The sequence below is a fragment of the Glarea lozoyensis genome, assembly GCF_000409485.1.
Source record: "Glarea lozoyensis ATCC 20868 chromosome Unknown GLAREA5, whole genome shotgun sequence".
Lineage (NCBI taxonomy): Eukaryota > Fungi > Ascomycota > Leotiomycetes > Helotiales > Helotiaceae > Glarea > Glarea lozoyensis.
Genome location: NW_007361000.1, coordinates 570,839 through 591,830, shown reverse-complemented (window position 1 = coordinate 591,830; position 20,992 = coordinate 570,839). Strand labels below are relative to the sequence as shown.

General features: G+C 47.9%; 7 protein-coding genes across 7 annotated transcripts; 5 read left to right on the top strand and 2 right to left on the bottom strand.

The window, feature by feature from the left end:
* Positions 1-1,059: 1,059 nt before the first annotated feature.
* Positions 1,060-2,376, top strand: GLAREA_04399 (uncharacterized protein; the record flags this gene model as incomplete). The annotated part of the gene is made up of 2 exons (XM_008086776.1): positions 1,060-2,300; positions 2,355-2,376. 2 exons carry the CDS (start codon positions 1,060-1,062, stop codon positions 2,374-2,376), a joined length of 1,263 nt encoding a protein of 420 aa, XP_008084967.1.
* Positions 2,377-3,792: 1,416 nt separating this feature from the next.
* Positions 3,793-5,016, top strand: GLAREA_04398 (uncharacterized protein; the record flags this gene model as incomplete). The annotated part of the gene is made up of 1 exon (XM_008086775.1): positions 3,793-5,016. One exon carries the CDS (start codon positions 3,793-3,795, stop codon positions 5,014-5,016), a length of 1,224 nt encoding a protein of 407 aa, XP_008084966.1.
* A 1,673-nt stretch (positions 5,017-6,689) lies between these two features.
* GLAREA_04397 (FAD/NAD(P)-binding protein) lies at positions 6,690-9,054 on the bottom strand (the record flags this gene model as incomplete). The annotated part of the gene is made up of 4 exons (XM_008086774.1): positions 6,690-7,466; positions 7,516-8,377; positions 8,425-8,637; positions 8,690-9,054. The coding sequence occupies 4 exons, from the start codon at positions 9,052-9,054 to the stop codon at positions 6,690-6,692; spliced, it is 2,217 nt and encodes a 738-aa protein (XP_008084965.1).
* Positions 9,055-12,538: 3,484 nt separating this feature from the next.
* On the top strand, positions 12,539-13,603 carry GLAREA_04396 (uncharacterized protein; the record flags this gene model as incomplete). The annotated part of the gene is made up of 2 exons (XM_008086773.1): positions 12,539-12,982; positions 13,430-13,603. 2 exons carry the CDS (start codon positions 12,539-12,541, stop codon positions 13,601-13,603), a joined length of 618 nt encoding a protein of 205 aa, XP_008084964.1.
* A 1,391-nt stretch (positions 13,604-14,994) lies between these two features.
* GLAREA_04395 (beta-carbonic anhydrase, cab) lies at positions 14,995-16,715 on the top strand (the record flags this gene model as incomplete). Its single annotated transcript, XM_008086772.1, has 6 exons — positions 14,995-15,056; positions 15,246-15,340; positions 15,860-15,925; positions 16,100-16,232; positions 16,306-16,440; positions 16,559-16,715. 6 exons carry the CDS (start codon positions 14,995-14,997, stop codon positions 16,713-16,715), a joined length of 648 nt encoding a protein of 215 aa, XP_008084963.1.
* Positions 16,716-17,168: 453 nt separating this feature from the next.
* On the bottom strand, positions 17,169-18,131 carry GLAREA_04394 (P-loop containing nucleoside triphosphate hydrolase; the record flags this gene model as incomplete). The annotated part of the gene is made up of 3 exons (XM_008086771.1): positions 17,169-17,313; positions 17,411-17,990; positions 18,083-18,131. 3 exons carry the CDS (start codon positions 18,129-18,131, stop codon positions 17,169-17,171), a joined length of 774 nt encoding a protein of 257 aa, XP_008084962.1.
* A 394-nt stretch (positions 18,132-18,525) lies between these two features.
* Positions 18,526-20,409, top strand: GLAREA_04393 (uncharacterized protein; the record flags this gene model as incomplete). Its single annotated transcript, XM_008086770.1, has 5 exons — positions 18,526-18,671; positions 18,796-19,062; positions 19,117-19,476; positions 19,522-20,133; positions 20,181-20,409. The coding sequence occupies 5 exons, from the start codon at positions 18,526-18,528 to the stop codon at positions 20,407-20,409; spliced, it is 1,614 nt and encodes a 537-aa protein (XP_008084961.1).
* Between the last annotated feature and the right edge of the window lie 583 nt (positions 20,410-20,992).

Below are 20,992 nucleotides of genomic sequence, written 5' to 3'. Positions count from 1 at the left end.
TGGCTTTCAACCTCCTTCGAGACAGCATCTTGCTTACTAGACCCTAGGACTACAAGCAGCCATTTTGAAGACGTCGACCAAGTGGCAGCTGTATGGAGAATGAAAATATGGGCTTGGACAAATCAATATTTACTCGAATGGAAATCACCCAAATTATATTTCTCGTCTCCGAATAGGTATCTGGCAACTTACGGCAGTCTAGAACTATTGTTGCATTTATGGATGCCGTACAGAATTGAGCAACCCTGGTCTAGTTAGAGAGCAATATTCCGTTATGATCACTTGGTTTCTGCCCTGAGCGATCACTCCATAATTCATTTTGCGCAACTGGAGATGCGAAGTGATTGGCATACGAAAATCACGTGACTGGCCTCGACTTACTGGGCCATACCCGCTGGCAGCAACCCTTTACGTTTCGCGGAAGCCCAAAAGCGTGGCTATGCTCACACCCAATCCAGTATCTGAGAGAGCTGGGGGTCATGATTGAAGAAGCTGTATCTCTTCGGAACTGCCGAAGAGAGTGATACATGATCTGGCTATTTAAGGATGTGTAAGTCTGTGTTGTGAATCCCTGTTCGGTTTCGGTCACTGAAAGTGGTCTTCCCCTCACAGAATTTGAAGGAAGCTTCAGTTTTTCCTTCTCGACCAATGACAAGTGTCAAAGAACTGCTACATGTTGGTAAACGGCTAGCCGCATGACTTGCTCAAGACAGCCATGGATGGTGGTGGCTTGGGTAGCTCATCAGTCTTTATTCTAGCGGTCAGCTTTTTGCAGAGAGTCAAACGCTTGTCTTTTAATTCTAGGGAATTGAGATTGTGGCTCAAACGAATGATTTCTTTCTCATGGTTCCACCAACACTCTTATTTAATGTAATATGAATGCGCACCAAATTATCAAGTAGAGATCTTTATCATCTCTTAGTTACTACAAGTCTACGATTCGAAACCTATCCTGAAGTTTTACTCGTTATCTCTGCGTCGCTTGTCCACCTCTAAATCGCTCCAACTCCTCGCTCGGCTCCTGTTCTCAACTTTCATCCTCCCATCGTCGCAACAATTATGCCTAGCATCTGGGATCCTAGAAGAGCCTTCGATCTCTACCCGGATGAACCTGGCTTCACTTGCTGCGGCATGGCTCTAAAGGGCCTGCGTTGTGGGCAATCTTTCATTGCGAATAGGGACAAAGTGGAGGCCGCCAGTATCTTGGAAGATCTAATTACTAACGACAATATCTTCACCAGTCCTCGCGCGTTGCTACCCGACCTGAAAAGGCTTGCAGAGTTTACTTTGTGTCCACGATGGCATCGAACAGGACATAGGTCCCAAGGTGAGAACGTTGCTGCAAAGTGGCTATCGATCATCCAAACCCTGGACCCTGAAAGGCAGTCGAGCCACTCAACAAGAACACGCAGACAAACCCTTTCGACACCGGCCACAATAACCGTCAACCCATCTGTCTTCACTATTACACGGCGTCGTAACCAGCCCACAAGACCTATCTTGCTCCCGACTTCCTCTCGTTCTACATCAAATCACTCCCGAGCAGTATCTTCGTTGCCGACCCCACCAGCAACACCACCCCAGACATCTCGGTCGAGTTCTGGACCAAATTTTGTTATCCATTTTTCTGCGAACAGTAACGACGCTGGTAATATGCCTCGTGTCACGCTCTCCACCGCAAGCAGAGAAAATTCCACCACGCAAGGTTCGCAGGACCTTCGCAATGGCTCATCGCCATACGACACTACTACATCTTCGTCATCTGCACGACATCGAACACCTGTCAGTGTAATAAATGCATTCGCATCCCGTCAGCGAACTAGATCCTCGCTCGTAGATCCGCCACGAAGCTTGTCCGTTTCCAGTCGTGGACATTCTACACCAAGACCTGGCTCTATCACTGCGTCGACGTCAACGTCAACACCAGAGGTTGGAAACGGCGGAGCGGTAGGCAGCGAAGCAGAAGAAGAGATAAATGATGGAACGAATTCAGCTAGTCCATCTTCTCCTCCTCGATCATCACGACACCAATCTACCCCACGACCATTCCCGACAAACAGCTCCAGTAGCAGACCTCCCGTTCCACCACCCTCTATATCCCACCCCACTCGTCGACAACAGACTGAAGCGTCTCGAAAACCTCTTCCGGAAACTTGTCTAGTCTGTCTGCTAGAAATTGCATCCCTTTCTGATGCAGTGTGGTGCAAAGCAGTTTGCGGGCAAAATGTTTGCAAAGATTGTTGGGAGAGATGGACAGGAGCGAGTGAGAACAGAGATAGCCAACTTAAGTGTATTTTCTGGTAACTAGTAACACTCTTTCCACCTTTTCTGGGTAATGCTGATAAGTGTAATAGTCGAGCAATTTGGGAAGAGTAGATTGTTTGTGGGATGGGATTTCTTTGAGGTGGAGTTTTATTTGGCGCAATAGATTCGGACTTAATATGGATGTTGGTTTAAAAAAGAACTCTCCATTGATACATAATTGAGTTGTGTGATTTATCGTATCATTCATGACCAGAGTTAAGGTTATGGGGTGACGATGAAGTAGAGTGTGAACACTTCGTCTTAATCCCCCCAAGCTCCTCCTATATCCAAATTTCTCCTTCATCAATTGAAATCGCAGACTAAAGGAGGTTCAGTGAGTCAATCTCAAGCAATCAACTCCCATAACAATTACAACCCGCTCTGGCCATCGAGCCAGTCACACCTGCCTTTTGGAAAAAGGAGGGTTAAGCGAAGGACGAGGCCCACTTTTAATTGGCCATCAATTGGCTCACACCCGCAAACCCGTCGCCTAGAGTTTCGACATCGTCCACGAACCCATCGACATTCTCACAGCAATTCGAATCCTCAATTTACATTGTGTACACCCCAGCTTTCCATTGTTTCGCACGCAACCTGAATGAGAGAACTCGCAAGGCTCCAGTGAAGCCCTCACGATTCTCTTCAGCTCACAACATCTACAACCTTGCTACAAATAAATGCGACCAGTTCCCACCACTACGAGGAACTCCTATTTTTGGAATCCCACGCAAAAGCAGACCAATTTTTCAGAATATTCTCAAGTTGTCGTACTGGAGATGGCCTTTCTTTGTCCTGGTGTGGTCGTGGACTTGTGGCCTTGAACAAAATGTGCAACAATACCCGTTTCGGCCACTTCGCCGGCCACTTTCTTCGCGATTGAGCAACACCATCAGCTCTTTCGAAGTCTGCCTTTCCAATACAGGGTGCAAAATTTAAGCGCTCGGCTTGAGTCTCTAATTACAGAAGACCAATGAGAGTGCCGACGTTTCTCGGCTTAGACTTCTTCCATTGTAGAAGGTTCTACGGGGAAGTGCCACATGCTACCAGGAACACTTCAACATCCTGGGTTGCAACTTTCGACAGCGAATGACTTAGCATGCTAGATTGGTTCTTCATAGATCTATCGAAGGCACAGTAACTTTAGCAGATGACTGCGCCGAGATGTGGCCAGAATTCCGACCAGATGATTTAGTGCTGAAGAGAAGGATTTCCAAATATTGGACGAGGGTGCGTGCTTTCGCAAGACTTCTGCCTATCAAGGCAAGTAAGAGGTAGGTTTCTTTCTCTTATTGAATAATCACGTTACACAAGCTTTCATTCTATTCCTACCGGAAAGGCTCACCGAGATAGGGAAATCGAGCTACTGGGCAGCCACCGCAGCGAAAGTTCTCTCTATAACTCTGTCGATCTCGAAGACGTACAGTTTTCTATTTCTCATCTGTGGCATACATTTCTTTACAAATTTGAACGGTACTCATTCCTTCACAAATGCCACCACAAACCAACCCAAACTGGTCCCCCGAAGAGGTCCTCGATGTCCACCCAGGTTCCCCTCGCTTCACGTGCTCAGGAACGTCAGACACAGGACGTCGATGTAGAGGAACAACACTTCCAGTTCTGAATACCAGAGTAGCAAGAGCGATACTCGATGAGCTTCGGGATTCTTGGCACAATCTCAGTGTAATTGTATATCAAGGATGGCTTTTCCCACAGCTGCATCTCCTTGCTACCATGACAATTTGCAGCGCACGACATCGTTACGGTGGATATGAACATCCCTCTTCGAGAGTTGGAAATGGATTTGATATTGAAGCTATCATCGTTGCGAATAGGTGGTTTGAGATCCTCAGAGATATGCCAGACAGGGTTGTTTTGGGTGGAATACCTGCCATGCCCGCTGGAGAGATACACTTTCCCGGTACTGCTCAACCCACTGTCCTCAAGTCAAAAATAAAACAAGAGAGGGTAGATAGGAGTGGTGACAACAGCACGACTGATGGCGTGGCAGGAACAACATCTACAGCAACAGCTCCACTCCATCAACCTACCCAGACCGTCCCGCATGATGAACCCACGCCATCTCCAGTCGTACCTCTCGCTACAGCACCTGGAGACACTGTTTCCAACGCCCCTAACTCTCCGGTCGGATCAAACTTGTATTCCGCCACGCCTCCACCTGTCAATAGGCCACTTCCGCCTCACCAAACACAAAGGAGTGCGAACCCGTCCCCGCGCAACGATCAAGCTGCTCCTGTTCGAAGCAATCCACCTGTGGTCGACAGCAGAAACACTACTCGACAAACTCGAACCCTACGTTCAACTCAAAATCCAACTTTCTCCACTACCAACCCCACCAACACCGCGCAACCAGAAACCCAAATCACACCTCCATCAACAATACCTCCATCTCACAGCACAACCCAAAACGAAGCTACCCACCAAACACCTGCACCACCTCCATCAATCAATCCCCCTCCCACTCAACCATCCGGCCTCCGCTCTTTCCTCCCCTCAAACATAGGATCTCTCATCTCAACGGCCGTCATAACCGCACTTTCAGGCTCGTCTTCCCTCGAACAAGCTCTCAATACCTCACTAGATGCTGTTTCTGTCGCTCAAATCCCGGAGGCGTCAGCTCGACAAACTGCTGCAGTCGGTCCGGATAGTCCGCAAGCGACTAAGCGCCGACGGACACATGGCGCGGGGGAGTAGAGTTGAATTTGGTAAGTAGTGTTAAACGATGCGAAAGGGGGACAAAGCTAATGTGGACGCGGAAGGAGAGGAGAATCAAGCACCAGGCCCTCAGCTCCAGGTCAAAGGTCAACTTCCCATACCCAGCACCAATTCCAAGCACGACAACAACCTCCATCGCCCTCCGAAACATGTCAAGAATATCAGTGAACAATCTCTCTCGCGGTCGTATCTCATTTCTTTAACACTTTCAATTCTTATCCACCTTTGCTCTTTTGTCACTTTTCGCGTTTTTGTTTATGTTTTGGGGAATGTATTGCGTGTTAAACTTGGCTATTTCCTTACGAACATCAACCTTCTTTTACTTCTACTTAACATCGTTTTTGTGGAATATATCTTGATTGTTTTGAAATCTACATCTCTACTGCCGTTAGTGATATCCTCTCTATATGAACACAATAGTGCATGATATTGTCGAAAGTCGCTTCTAAGTTGTTGATTACACTAAGTACTTGGACGGTCATTTACCGAATTACAAAAAGCTCAGCTAGAAACTGCTGGTCAAGTACTTCTAGTGACCTATTAATCTAGGGATGACTACTACCATTTACCAAATTACATTTAACGTAAAGCTTTAATACAGGCCAACTACTCCTCTGCTGATTGTTATACCTTATTGACTTGTTTATTAAGTCAACTCCTTCATGTAATCTGATAAACAGACGATTCGCTGTCCTAACCTCGACACTTATTTGTAATCATGAACTTATTCTCATCCCTTTATGATTCAAATAACCCCAAGCCTACATTCCTATCTTTCATACCAGACCTCAAGGTAGTTAGCTCTAAATCCAGATGCACAAAAACCTGCCCACATCAAGAACCAGAAACCATGCATTTTTCATGGCGATTCCAAACTATAGTCACTTGAGCCAGCCAACAAGGTATAAAAATATGAAATATACAAAGGATATCCAGTCGAGCGATATACAAAGACGCTCAGCTAGGTCTCACGTCTGTCTAATCTAACGCTAGCCTGATATTGAATATCATCCACCTACTCCTCTAATCTCCATTCCTTCCCCCTTTCCCCAGGAAAAAAAAAAGGAATACTTACCATCCATAACCCACCTCCTCTCCAATCGCGCTCTTCCATTCTCCCCCCTTCTCATACCCTGTCATATCGTATGGGGTTTAGAGATGCTTGAGCTTCATGCTCCAGAGGCCGAGTGGGATGGGGTTAGGATGAGAGGTGATATACGTCGAGTTTAGTGTGGGTGGATAGTTGGACGTCTCGTGTTGTTAATCAAGCGTTGGGATTTTCCCTTTGTCTTTTCGAAGATCACGTAGAACAGTGCAGATGAGACAACTCGCTCCATGGCGACGAAAGCTTTCACAAGTGTCCTTTTCGTATTTGATGGTTAAGAGACTACGTTTGTTGGGGTAGTTGAAATACACATGTCTCCCCTGGATATATGCAATCTCATTTCCAAGGATTACACACGGAAGATCCTATCGAAAGCTCAGAGCACCGCTCTATATATCTGCCTAGATGACCCAGTGTTTCTCCCATCACATTTTACAATCCAGACCGCGAGGTGTTCAGGATTACACATCCGGCCCTCACGTCCTGACCTTCCGGCCAGATTTTATAACCCATAATCCCCAAACCCTCCCCTCCGTTCAACCCTCTCTTAGACCTCCACCTTCCCCATCTCCCCCACCACCCCCCTACTAATCCACTCCGCAACCGCCATATTAGTAACCATAGGATTAACGCCACTCGCACTCGGAAACACACTCGCATCCGCGACATACAACCCCTTACACCCCCACACCCTCCCTTTATCATCCACAACCCCCTCCGCCTCTGTTCTACTCATCCGACACGTCCCCATCTGATGCGCAGACGAAAAACTCGTCGCCGGCGGTTTATTCCCGCCCTCCCTAAACTCCTTAATCCAATTCTGAAAATGCGGATCCGTGATCCCAGCACCCGGATTAGCATTAGGATCACGGATAAAGGGGCGGCCGGCGGACGTGAACGGATGGATTTCGACCGCTCCTTGGATATATGCGATTTTCGCCAGCCCGATCACGCCTTCGAGGATGTGTTTGCGGTCGAAGACACTGGGCGTGTATTTCACCCTCGGCGTGCCGGTCGTAGGATCCGGGTAGACGCGGCCGGTGTCGCGGTCGCGGGCGATGGAGATGAAGCCGTTCATGTTGCGGAATTTGAGGGCGTTGCGTTTGAATTGCAGGCCGGAGTACCAGGGGAAGCCGACGAGGAACATGGACGGGAGCATTACCGTGGTTTCGAGCTTGGCGCCGTGGCCTAGTCCGTCGAGGTTCTCGAAGGTGGTGCAGACGGAGGTCAGGATGCCGCCTTCCCAGGGACGGGTCGAGGTGGGGAAGATGGCGGAGAGCATGTTGACGGGGTGGAGGTGGAGGTTGCGGCCTATGTGGTAGTTCTAGGGGTATGTGTTAATATATGAAGGAGATACGGGAGGGAGCACGTACTCGGAGACCGCTGTTTTGGAGGATTATGGGGGACCAGAGGGTTCCTGATGAGATTATGACCTTTTTGGCTTTTACTATGACTTCGCGGGTTGTTCGTCCTTCTGAGTCGAATTCGCCGGTGTCGTCTCGTGCTGTCCATAGACCTTTGACTCCGGTTGCTTTGGTAGGGTCGTCCTCGTCGAATATTACATGGTCGACTCTGAAGCCTTCAACCATTTGTGCACCAGCACGTACGGCATCTGGTAACCAAGCAACTGCTGGTCCTTGTTTTTCAGATGATCCACAACCAAGAGTACAATGACCGCAATAATGCTCTTTTCCTCCCGTATTTTGAGGTACAGCTTTAGCGCTAAATCCGAGTTTCCTCGACCCTTCTAATAGATTGTTGTTGGCGTGATTGTGTCTGATATGATCCGAAGACACACCCATATGCTTGCATACTGTATCTAAACAGTCTTGAAACTCAGCCGACTCAAAAACCTCTAGTCCTTTATCCTGTGACCATTCCCGTCGTACAAACTCCTGTGGTTGCAAACTCGCCGACCAATTGATGGTACCTCCACCTCCCCAGGCACTTCCAGCCGCTACTGCGATAGATCCATCGTCAGATGTAAGCATTGCCCCGCCTTCAAAGAGCTTCCGAAGTCCATTCTGTTCGGAAAGAGGTAGTTGAGCGGCGGGAATATGATATGCTTTATCCACCACCAAAACGCGATGTCCAGCTTCAGCGATATTCTTGGCGCAAACCCCTCCTCCGCATCCAGATCCTACAATAACCACATCTGTTTCGACAATCTCTGGGGCAGTACCACTGTTAAATTGAAGAAAGTCGTTTTCAAACGGCTTCTCTAATTTGACGTGACTATTTAAATCAGTATCATAGCAAGTATGTACAGCAAGAGAACTGACTCTGGACCACCGGGAATCCCAACAAGCTCCCGAAAGCTAGGACTAGTATTCAACCACACATTTTTCGCAATCACCATCATCTGCTTGTACACAAGATTTAAGGTAGGAAGATACGAGACGCGCCAGCTTTCCAAAATAGCTTCGCGGATATGAATGGGTTGGTCGTGGAAAGAGGTAGTGTAACCGGTTAACAGCATGGATCCGACTCGAGTGCTACAGTGATGTAAGCTTGCATATCATAAACCGAAACAGTATTATATCTTACTCCAGTGTAGACAATATAAACGCCATCCCCTTCCTCGCAGACTCCGGCAAGAGCTTCCCAAATGCATGTTTCAATGTGTTCTGGAACTTTGATTCATCTGATGCTTTCCGGTTGAGATATTCCTCGTATATCTTGATATCGTGTTCCTTTTCCAAAATATCCCTCAATGAATTTACCGCTGTGTTGAATTCTTCTGCTGAGAAGGATTTATGTGCGTTCTGGTCGGTGGAGGAGTCGTTCTGGATTGAAGGAATGATGGTATCCATAATCGACATCAATGTCGTCCATTGCGTGTCTGAAAATGGATTCGCGACGTTTTCATCGGTCACTTCGATGGGAAGAGGTGGTCCTTCTGCTGCTGCCATGTTGACTTATTCCTGTGAGGGTATTCGAGTTCGTTTGTGGTATTGTCGCAAGAGGTCTCCAAAATAGGTATAGGGACAATACAAACGGCGCAGCTACCTTAAACAGATATAACAAAAAAAAAACTCGACACAACTAAGTAGTATAATATGTTTAAAGAAACGTATAACTCCTTACTGTATTGCTCCTGTAGTCGGTTGTAGTAGGTCGTCCGTTTCTCTTTCACACTCTCAGACGTTGTACAAACCTCGGCATGCCAACCCCACGATTTTGTGGGGAACGTGCCTGTGCCTGGCAGTCGCATCGTACTCGTAACCCCTAATCGCGGGGTACAAAATACACAACATAATCGCCAAACGCATCTATAACCTGGAATGGAAATGTTTGTGTCTGTTGTTGAGATGAGAAAGCCATGCTTGTCGGACAATTACATAGGTTTATGGTGGGTCGGAAAACTGGACTGGTCCCTGAATATTCGGCTGGGTTATTCCCATGACTCGCATTGAGGTATTGCAGGAGGTACAGGAGAACCAATTGATCTGGGGAATTTTGAAATCCAACGTGAAGATGTAAAAGTTATGGTCGTACAAAATGAAAGGAAACGAGAGAAGAAAAGAAGGAGAGGAAAATTCGTCAGCTTACAGTCTGCTTACGCCGAGGCTACGAGGGCAACGATATCGATTGCTTATTGGTAGCGTACTAGTAGAACGTCAATTGACTTTTTGAAGATTAAAAGTTTCTCTTAAGTCTTGGGAAATCAACAGTTTGAGATTCAACCTCGTTCATGTGATAAGGTGACTAAAGCGCTTAATATATTCATTTATTGTAAATTTTATATTCTGCATCTTCAACATTAAATAAAGTTCATGTGACGGTGCACAGCCCCTTGAGGTTACCACTCGACTTCGATTTCTCTATATGTTTTTCTGCTCTAAGACTAGAGTCTAGTCTCCTATACCTTCTGCTCGTATTATGTCGCTTAGGAGCCCGTGGAGTTGAGAAAGCGATATTACGTCGTTCGACTTCTTTGCTGTACAAGCACACTCGTACATGACTTGACATGATACAGTAATCGATATAACTGGTTCGGTCAAGCCTCCGAGGAGTAGAAGTGGCATTCTCCTATCAATTGTTGTTGTTGATCACCGACCAATCTAATCATAATATGCTTCAAAAGTACCAAGACCGTAAATCATAATCAGAATACATGAAATCCACGTCATGACAGCCATTCTATCAAGTCCTACACATGTAAGACGACGTACCAGACACAAACACCACTCACCAGGTTATCTACACTCATGCCTCTCGCCATGCGATCGTCCTACCTAGCACCGGCCTCATGCAATCCAGATATTACTTCGGCGGTACTCATCACCTCACACAACCAACGCTCCTCCTTCATAGATATAATTAATCTCGTCTAACCCGCGCACATCGGGTCGAGTCCCCAATCAACCGCCCGAAAACTACGTACCTGTTCATTAGCCGGCCTCACGATGCCACCACCACCAGCTGTACCCCACAACGCCGGCAGTGTGTCGAGCTGCACTCCGCATTACCAGACGATAACAGGATACGACTTGGGGAGGATATATTGTTTTCGCGGTCTCTTTGGGAACGGAGCGGAAATGTTGACTCCGATGGAGGGATGGTGAAGTGACTTTGTGACTTGGGCGCGTCAAGACGGCAAGCTTGAGGTTGGGTTGATCGCCAAGCTCGCCTATGTGAAATTGTGCTATTCTGGATGTGGTTGGCCTTTCCGATGGGAAGAAGATCGTTTCGATAGTATGACATGCATGCGGGGTGGGAGGAGCGGGGTGGTTTGGGGCACACCTGTGTCGTAGGTGAGGAATAGATACCCAGGCCAACAAATATAATACCTGTGTTTGTATTAGAAGAGTATTCTTAGTTAAATAGATAGATGGGAACGTACTTGTAGATTTTAGAGCTCAGCAAAACCAAAATACTGTATCTTTCACATAGTCTTGATTCCGGCCACTCCGTACTGTATCACACGAGTCAGAAGTCCCAAGCGTGCTCGGAACAGGCCGAGGCAGTAAAATATCAACAGCCACTCACCTCGCTCCGATAAGCAAATGAGGGCAACCAATCATCATCGCTTCTCGAAGTCTGGATTAAGCTCTAGCGCAGAACGCACGCGACACTGCTTGACCAGATGGTCGCCAACCGAACGGTCCATCATCATCGCGATGAAGTGCCGCGGGCGTCAAAACTCAACGGTTTATTCTGCTACACGGTGAAGGGGGATGTATTGCTGACCGTCATATTCACATTCTGCGGCTCAAGAGGCAATATCGTAGAGGGTGTGAAGAGTCATCTATCCTCGGATTCCCACGGCATAAGAGCGTCAGCCTTCCTCCTCTGAGGAAGTCCAAATTGGCACACGTGAGGCGAGTGGCTGAATGGCAAACACCGAGAGCAAAGGCCAGCACGGGGCCCCAGCACGACCCCTATGCTTTCTCGAGTGGGTTCGTGTTCGCCGGAGCCATCCCAGCTGGGCCCTGGTACGGAGCACTTTAGCTCTGGAAATTTAATATGGCCGTTGCCTCAATTGTCTGTCCCAAGTCCAATGAGAGGGCGCCCGTTGGCGATGGTGGTGCGCAGACAAGTACCAGATACAAGCAGTTACGAAAGAAATTGAAAGAAGTGGATGTACTGCTGCACCTGGCTGCAGTCTGCAAGTGCAGACTCGAAGTTAAAGCAATCGACCCTGATCCCACCAGAGCGCATCCCACTCTGTTGCCGATTTCTGTCCGCCTCCGATCTGCCCAATAGTAAATAGTACTTGGCCGGCTCTAAGAAACCACTGCCATATTTACTTGGTACATAGAAACCTCCTACTCGGTCGACATCTACGACATTTCACCATTCACTCATCTTCCACTCAACTTACCACCGTCATAATTTCTTTTGCCGCTGCGTTCGAGACCACAACATCAACAGCCACACCCTTCCTCGATTAGCAATCCTCCGCGAGCCCTGCAACAAAAACGTCCCGGCCCGCCATCCAGAAGCACTTTGCCAAACCACCACCACGAGAATCATACTCCCGTGCAGCACCGCATGCCCACTTCATCCCGACGTAGCACATCGTGAACTGTTCAATTATCCGTCTCGCCACTTCTTCCGCGCGAAGAGAGACCATTCACCCATCAGCCGCCAGCCGCCAGCATCATCGAGGCGACTTTCCTTAAATTTACCTGCGAGGCTGTTCCACCACCGCAAACACCACCGAACCGAGTCCACGATAAGCCAATGCGATTCACATCGTGAGACTGCAGCTGTTGTCTTACGCTATTACAACTCTTACATTTGAGCCGTTCTATGCACCCGCTCCCAATCCTACCTGGGCCGAATTTCGTCCTCGCGAACCCCAAGAGATACCATCTCCCAGTCGAAGCCGCCCACTCTCGATAAGCCCTCACAAACACTTTCCTCTTCCAAACCACGCCAACGACGATCATGGCGACCGACTTTGCGATGCCCGTGCAACAATTCACAGCATCGCCTACCCAGTATACCCTTTACAATAATACACAATCACAACCGATCTCCCCCATCAACTCGGCGAATGCCACCCCGGGCGCCTCACCTACCTCTCCTCGAACCGCGGTCCCGGCGCATGTGCCTGCCGTCCATCGACAATTGAGACCACAGAAATCACCATTATATGTGCCAGCGGTCTTGCGACCAACCGACCCTCCAAAGAGAGCAGCCAAACCTACTCCCCTTACACCACCCCAGAGCATGCACAGTAGTTTCGACGACCTAGATAACAGCCGGGGTTTAAATCGAAGATCGACCGACGAGAATGGAAAGTTGGGTTTGGGATCGATTGTCGAATCCGAATTCAATACCGAAGGCCTCGGAAAAGTGACGGCGTTGCCAACCAAAGAACACTGGAAGGTATGTTAACAATCTTCATTGTTGTCGGGAATGCTTCATACTTTATACCCCACCCACTAGCGAGCACAAGTATTGATACCCCGATGTTGCCATACCTGGATGGATATTGCGTGCTGAATTGTTCATGTTGCAATCCATGTAACAAACAATTCTCACCGATTCGCTTGGCGGAGAATCTGCTCGCGTGTCGAGAAAATTCTCAACCTTTCATCTACTCCGCCTTTCCCTTGCATACTTCCAAAAACATCCGTCTCTTTTCATCCCTCGGCATACTTGGTATTACGTATTGGGTCAATGCTAATGTACTACCACAGCCCGATGCCGAATCTTCCATATGCGACGAGCCGTCGTGCACACGATACTTTTCCTATTTCACTCGCAGACATCATTGTCGGAGATGCGGAAATATTTTCTGCGACCTTCATTCGATGTACTCGATCCCATTAGATCAGGAAGCAAATTATCATCCCAAAGGATACCGCAGTCGATCATGCGAACATTGCTGGGGAGAATATCGAGCCTGGCACATTGCAAGATCCAGTCGATCGAACAGTGACACCTCTGAAGGTCAACCTGCAACTCCCACCCTCAACTGCCATGGCAATGCCGCTCGAGAGTTAAGCCAGAAGCAAGGGATCGTCGGAAGCCTAGCTGCCAGTGTCCCACGAGATTGGAATTGGAGCACCTTTTAAACCGTACATATTATAACGAACGCACATACGTTACCACATATCAACCCCATCACGACGACCACGACCAAGCTAGAATGTCGACCTCATCATCGCACTCTTCTGTTTCGCTGCTCGTCTGTCACTGGGAGGTATCTGGTTCTTGTCTCAAGGGGAGGACGTCAGAATTGGCTGTAGCGGTTGATAATACCCCATCTACTGCGTGCTATACTGCGGTTGCTATTTTATACCCCAGATTTTCTTTTCCTGTTGTCGATTCCATTGGACGACTTTCCTTTTATGCTTCAATTAGCGTTTTTTCTTTGTATCGAATCCAAAGCAGAGCTTCCCTACAACGGGATTGCTTACGTGGCCTGAGAGCTTTTTAGACACGATTTCTTTTACCGGAGGATGTGGATTTTTTGGTTTTCCTATGACCGAAGGGTGGTGAGGGATTAGCGAGACTTGCTGCTTTCTGTTTTAAGGGTTAGATTTAATAGGTGGGGAAGCTGGACTGGTTGCTTCGGGCGTTATTTTGGTAAGGGATCTTTTCGGGAAGACGGTATGGATGGGAGTTGAAGATTTGAGGCGGGATTCGGATGGGATGGAATTGGCGGAGGACGATGGGCAGGCGTTTGTTTTAATGATGGATTGGGTTTTTGGATGTGGGATAGGAATGGACTGTCGCTTAGGAGAAGGTTGCTATTGCTGTTGCAAGGGGTTTGCTGATATGATGGCATATGAGGTGGAGGTGGTAGTGGTGACATGTGGAGGGGGTATATAGATTGAATTGGAAGATTATTTTGCTACAACACATGATTTCCAAAGGCTTTGTAGATTGGATTTTTGGCGATCGGGTCTGTCCCTACTATCTATATATGTCTATGGGGATGGGGGTGAAAGCTTTTATGTGTGATAGAATGACGCCCATTCTGAGACCTGACCTTCCGAATGGGTAATAGGTCTTGTGACACTTGGTCGGAAAATATCCCACGCGACGCGGGGGATGGGGGTGGTTTGGGGAGGTTCTTGTGTAATGGGGTGGCGAATAATGGGGATTTGGGTGTATTTTGTGTGATAAGGGTTTAGAAGCGCTGTTTTTAGAAACGATCTTGGGGTTGACCGTTGAGATGACATGTTATAGGTCATATTGTGGTGGAGTGAAGCCGTGATGTTTTTGGATGCTGCCCCCACTTTGTTGGGACGACGACGACGACGCACATCCACGCAACAACCTGGAAGTCACGATATAGTCACAACTCCTTGAAGAAACCTGGAAACCCAGAGTCCCTGTTCTAGAATAGGCTTTCCACCCCCGACTTGCTGTTCGGATTCCCGATCATTATGGAAATAGAGCGGGAGGCAGAGATGGATCCTAGAGTCCTCCGGTACCTAGAAAACAACCGGTACGTGTAGGACTCTTGCACTCTTACTTGACACACACACACACATAAACCTTTCATATATATACTTTCTTGTTTGACATGCACCCTTGCCATCCGCCCCCCTTCATTGTTGAACATAAAACTTGTTTGAATAGCCTCAACCCTTTTACTCGATTTTTTTGTGGCTAGGTGACACTGATTCTGGTGTAGGAAATGGGCCGCAAACCCGGAATATAGAACCCCGGTGAGGTTTAAGGAGATGCAGAAAGCGGGACGCGAGTTGGAGAACGGAACCATCATCATTTGTACGTCCCCTTTTTATATAATTCCTACCATGTGGAAGGGTACGTCACACTAGCATCTCGTGTTTAGATTCAACGGATGGGAGTTTACGAATTCCGCCCTTTTTCATTTGGATTTCTGTAATTGGGACTTTTCATCACATCGCTGGCTATGTCATGGTTTTGCGTACTAGTCTACTAATAGAAATTCGTCCAAGTTGTGTTTTTGGTTTTTTTTAGAAAAAAAAAAGATCATGAGATATAAAGACTTTGATAATGGGTTCTCGCATTTCTCATTTGGAAAGGAAAAACGGGATTGTGTTTGTGGCTTCGTTGATCTGTTATACGCACCGCTAGTTCTTGATCTTCCATGCGTTTTTTCTTGAATCTTTGTTCTTCCTGGTACTTTTGTGTCTTGCAACTTGTGCCTTTTACGGTTTCAAGCTTCACAAGTTCTTCGCTTGTCAATCTCACACCTTCCATTCTCATACCTTTCGTTTTGAACTTGCAGAGTCAGAATCTAAAGACTGATAACTACCACAGTAGCATGTACGGATCCCCGCTGCACGCCAGAAGAATTCTTTGGCATGAGTTCGGAGAGGGGAAATAGTAAGTCTTCTTTCTCTCACCCCCCCTTCCCCCTTTCCCCTTTCCTCTTCCCACTCCTAATTCATTCCCTTCCCTCCTCCCCTTCCTTACCATTCCCTTCCCCTCCCTCACCCTCCATCCAATTTCTTCGTCTTGTTTTATCACCTCCATGATATGTTCGCTGACCATCACCAGAAGCAACCATAATCCGCACAGCCGGCGCCCGCGCCCAACCCGCTCTCAGCACGTTGTACGTCCTGTCCGCGGTGGGGAATCTAGGGAAGAAGGGTACGATTATGGTGGTGGGACATACGGATTGTGGGTTACAGTATGTATCTCTGGATCTCTGATCTGTGGGGGGAAAGAGGGAGGAAAGAGAATAGCGGGCTTACAAAACACAGATCCACAACAGACGTCGAAATCCGAAAAGTCCTCTTAGATAGTGTAAGAGAGGATTTAAATACCGATGATCTTTGTGAAGCGGATGAACGACTCCGAGGTGGGAGGTGGGGTGTGCAGTTGGGTGCTTTTGTACGGTATGTTCTCCTGTTCCTTCCGCTCCTCTGTGACTATCTACCTCATGATTGTATCGAGATATGGGTGGGTATAGGTTTAGGTATGTTTAGGGGGTTTTAGGGCTGATCAAGGCAACAGACCAGATGAAAGTGTAACAGAAGACGTAGAGATGTTGAAGCGGAGTCCGTTTTTTAAGGGGATGCAGATCCTGGGGTTTGTGCAAGATACGCAGACGGGGATTGTGGAGGAGGTTGAGAGTTGGAGGAGGGGGGTTGATGGGGATGTGGGGAGATGAGATGGTGTTGGATGAGAGGTCGATTTTTGAGGTTGATAGGGGGATGGGGGGGATGGGGGGGTTTGAGGTTAGGTGGTATGGGTTTCTAGTAAAGGGTTTTGGGTGGTGAGAGGGAATATGGATGGTTACGGAGTATCTGATGTATGTGATAGAATATTTGAAATGATAATTTGTACGAATCGTGCAATGGCGTTAACTGACGCCAGAAGGAGGTGGAACGCGGAGGACTTGAGCTTTTCGTGAGAAAAGGATCTAATAGTCTTCCTTCCTTCCAACCTCAAACGACGGTTCCAACCTCATAAGCAGCCGTCTCTGTTCCGTTTTCTCAGCATCTAGCGTTTTTGAAGAGGAAGGTTAGGGGTGGTTGAGGGTGCAAATACATCTAACGGAAGACTTCTTACCTAATTGAGAGGACTAGAATATCGGTTCACAGCTGGAGGTTTGACCTCCTTTCTAACGAACCAGATGTGCGGACGGGAAGTCAATACCATAGAAATGATGTTTCTCCATTCGACGCCATGCCTCTCCAAAGTTCAAAAACTCTTCTAGCCAGCGTTCTCTCTTCCTGATTTCAGGCTCTAGAGTTGTATAAGAGGTACTTCGATAGCAGATATAGCTTGATTAACATCATACTTACAACACCAATTCAAACCCCTTGACCCCTCCACCCACTAAACCACAATTCCTATGCCTACCTCATAACCGGCGGTCTCCCCTCCTTATTCCACTTAACCCTACTAGCAACCCACTCCACCGCCTCCCTCACCCCGGTGCCACTCAACGCACTAATCGGCAACACCCTACTATCCCTAATACTCCCCCCTTTCTCGCCCTCAAAAACCTGTTTCACAAGCCCCTCCTTAATCCGCACCACCTCCACACAGTCCTCGCGATCCTGTTTATTCGCTAGGATCAAAAGCGGTATCCCTTCCGTATCGCTATTCCCTAACACCTCCTCAAGCACGAGTTTGCATTCTTCCAGCCGGCCGGAATCGGAGTTCAAAGAGCCGTCGCCTATGTCGGTCGAGTCGAGGACGAAGATTATCGCGTGGCAGGATATGTAGTAACTTTGCCAGAGTCGACGGAGCGAGTGCTGGCCGCCTACGTCCCAGAATTTCAGGTAGATGTCGGGAAGGGTTATGGTTGTGACGTTTTGACCGACGGTAGGGACGGTTTTGAGGGAGGGCGTGTGCGTGGGGAGGAAGAGGGCTTTGATTTGTTCGTGGAAGGTCGTTTTGCCGGCGTTGTCGAGGCCGAGGATTAGGATGGAGTATTCTGGGGGTGTTAGGAAATATTTGGTTGGGCGAAGGAGGGGGAGGGGATGAGGTGAGAGAGGGAGGAGACGGGGGTAGAGGAGGGGGAAATACCTTCTTTAGATGTCGCCCAGAGATACAGTCCTTTTGCTAGGTGGTACATTGTTGAAGGTGTTTCGCGATCCCAGATAATTCGTCAACTACGTCCGTTGCGACAGCAAGCTAAACCTTGACTCTCCTCTTCATCGATAGACGTTCATAGATTCCAGAACCATTGACTCCTATCCCATGAAATACCCTGTATAACAGCACTCGCAAACTCACAATATAAAACGTCGTCCAAACGCAGCCTGCCTATCCACAAGGCTGAACTTCCCTTCACTTCACCAAGATCGACGTTGCATGTGGCGCAGTTTCCCGTGTCCTCGTGATGTGGCTGAACTACTATTCGTCGCGTTTCCAGGTTCTGATCACGAAGCTAACGACTTTAGCCAGGTAAATAATGATTTTGCGGTCCTAAGACTTGGACCTTCGTATCTTGTTTTTGGAACTGGTATATGACGACGTATGTGCTTGCTGTGCTTACGAAAGTGAGAAACGATAACGAGGTTCGGGAGATACATACAATTGAGGAGGTGAAGGTCGTTGAATTTGAGGGAAACCTGAAGGATATGGCCCCTGTTGATGTTTGGAGGGGCGCGAGGTTAGTTTATTTTCATATGTTGGTTGAGTAGATCTGAAATGATTCTTTGCTTGTTTATCAAGTATTATCGTGCTCATCAACAGGCATTCTCTCACTCGTAGAACAAGCACTAACAACCTCCCAGCCGAATCCCAGCAGCAATAACATTCACACACATCTACCTAATCTTCTACCTCACATTCCTAGCAGGTAGAACGATCTACCGATCCAAACTCGCTCTTACGCCCTCTTCATCAACTCGACATCGGCAGCATCTACGACGCGGTCATGTGCGTACTTTCTCGATCTTGGCTGCGGTTAGTTTGCTAGGAGCTTCTTATTTTGCGGCTAGTGTTGCGGGATTGTCTTATCGGGTTTGGGCTGCTGAGAGGGGGATTGGTTTGCCTGAATCGTAAGTGAAAATGTTTGGAGAAATTAAATGGGGTGAGAGAGCTAATGGAAATAGGATTTTTGGCGACCAAGGCGCTTTTAGAGGAGGTGAACACCCAGGACGTGTTCATCTTGTGAGATGGCTTGATGATACGCCTCTCTACCGTGATGCTTTTGAAATCGTGACCGAGAAGACCCGTCATTTCTGGTGGGCGCAGCAAAATACTCTCGGTCTTGTTTCATGGAGTTTGTTTCTTGCGGTTGAGGGACAACGACGAAAGATCTCGAATCTCTGGGCGTTTTTGGCGTTGAGTCAGTTGGTCAATCTGAGTTTTGCTCAGAATTTGTTCTTTGTGGCGGTTTTGCTTACGCCTGTTCCGTTGCCGGATAATGTGAAGGAGATTACGAGGGCGGATATGGTGGTTACGTCGAGCAGGTACGTTATTTCAGTTGAAAGCATGAGTTGCGCTGACAATTTTAGATTTTCAAATATCAAGGAGAAGTTAGTTCCAACTAAACCAGAAGGCTTCGTACCAAAAACCGGCTTATACATCACGCTCCTGACCTTCAACTACCTCTCCATCTTCCTCCTTCCTTTCGCCTCAAATACGCCTTCATTTCCAACAATCGCCATACTCTCACGAGCACTCCCATTCACCTTCCTAGCCCTCCCCTACATAATCCCCAAATCCTTGGGAACTACCAACAAACCCCACGCACACTACGGTACTCTCTTCCGCATCATCTCCACCATCTCCTACCTCCTTCATGCCAAATCCACCGCTTTAGGCCTCTTCTATAACTTCCCAGAAGACCACTCATACCGTCACGCCATCCTCCACCCCTTCCAAGACCATCACCAATCTACCACCAGCAAGACTTCTACGGCATTAAGCAGACTCCTTGGAGCAATCACTGAACATCCCGCTGTCGGTGCGGTGGGCTGGGATGTCATTCTCTCGGGCTTGAGTCTAGGTATTTGGGCTGCTGTCAGAGGATTAGAACCCCGCGAAATGATCGCTACAAGCGTCCCATTTGCTGGTACCACTCAGAAAAATGCAGAACCAACAGAATCACTTGCTAAAGCAGACCCGTAAGCTACCCTTACCTCTCCCCATATCTTTCACACTAACAACACAGTCCATCCCCGGCACTTAAGCGTCGTCCAGGTCGACCTCGTAAAGCGGACACCATAAACGCCAAGAAAAGCGATGAAGCGTATATACCTACGGGAGATCAGTATGTAGAAAGAGGCGAGGAGATGGAGGAGGATTGGGAGGTTGCTGCTTTGGCTTGGGGGAGTATTGCCGCTGGTGGGTTGGGGGTTGGAAGTTCGGCGGTTTTGGGGGCGGAGGTTGGAGGACGGTGATACGGTTTTTGAGGGGGAAAGGCGAGTTTTGGGGAAGTGGGAGTGGGATGTGTATATTTTAGCGAGGAGGGAGTGTGATACGTGTGTTTTTAGGTTTATGGGGTTAGGATATCATGCTTTGAAGGGAGGGTATGAAGGAAGAGGGAGTTTCGTTTTGGAATTGTATATTCATAATTTTATTGATTGAGTGCAGTTTTGCAGTTAATGATCATGTAAAGGGGAGAAGATTGTTAAGAATTGCTTTATGAGAAAAGGAGTTGCTTCCCTGATATTTGGTCGTTGGGATCTATGAAGAATCGAGTACGAGGATGTATTGTTCTACCATACCGCACGGACCACCTCCGCAAGGCTCAGGTTCGCGACCTCGAATCTGTTCTTCAAAGCAACGCGACTATCAATCTATTTTTTCTACGATACAGCGCATTGATCTCTGGTCGAAATCAGGGTCTGAACAAATGCTGGAGCTTCATCGATAACGACCTGCTCATCGTCAGTCTTGAGCCTCAAAGCGCCCGACTAGCAAGGCACCTGAAGTTCTGCGAAAGTCAACATTTCCATCATGGCGACCAACGGGCATTCGAAT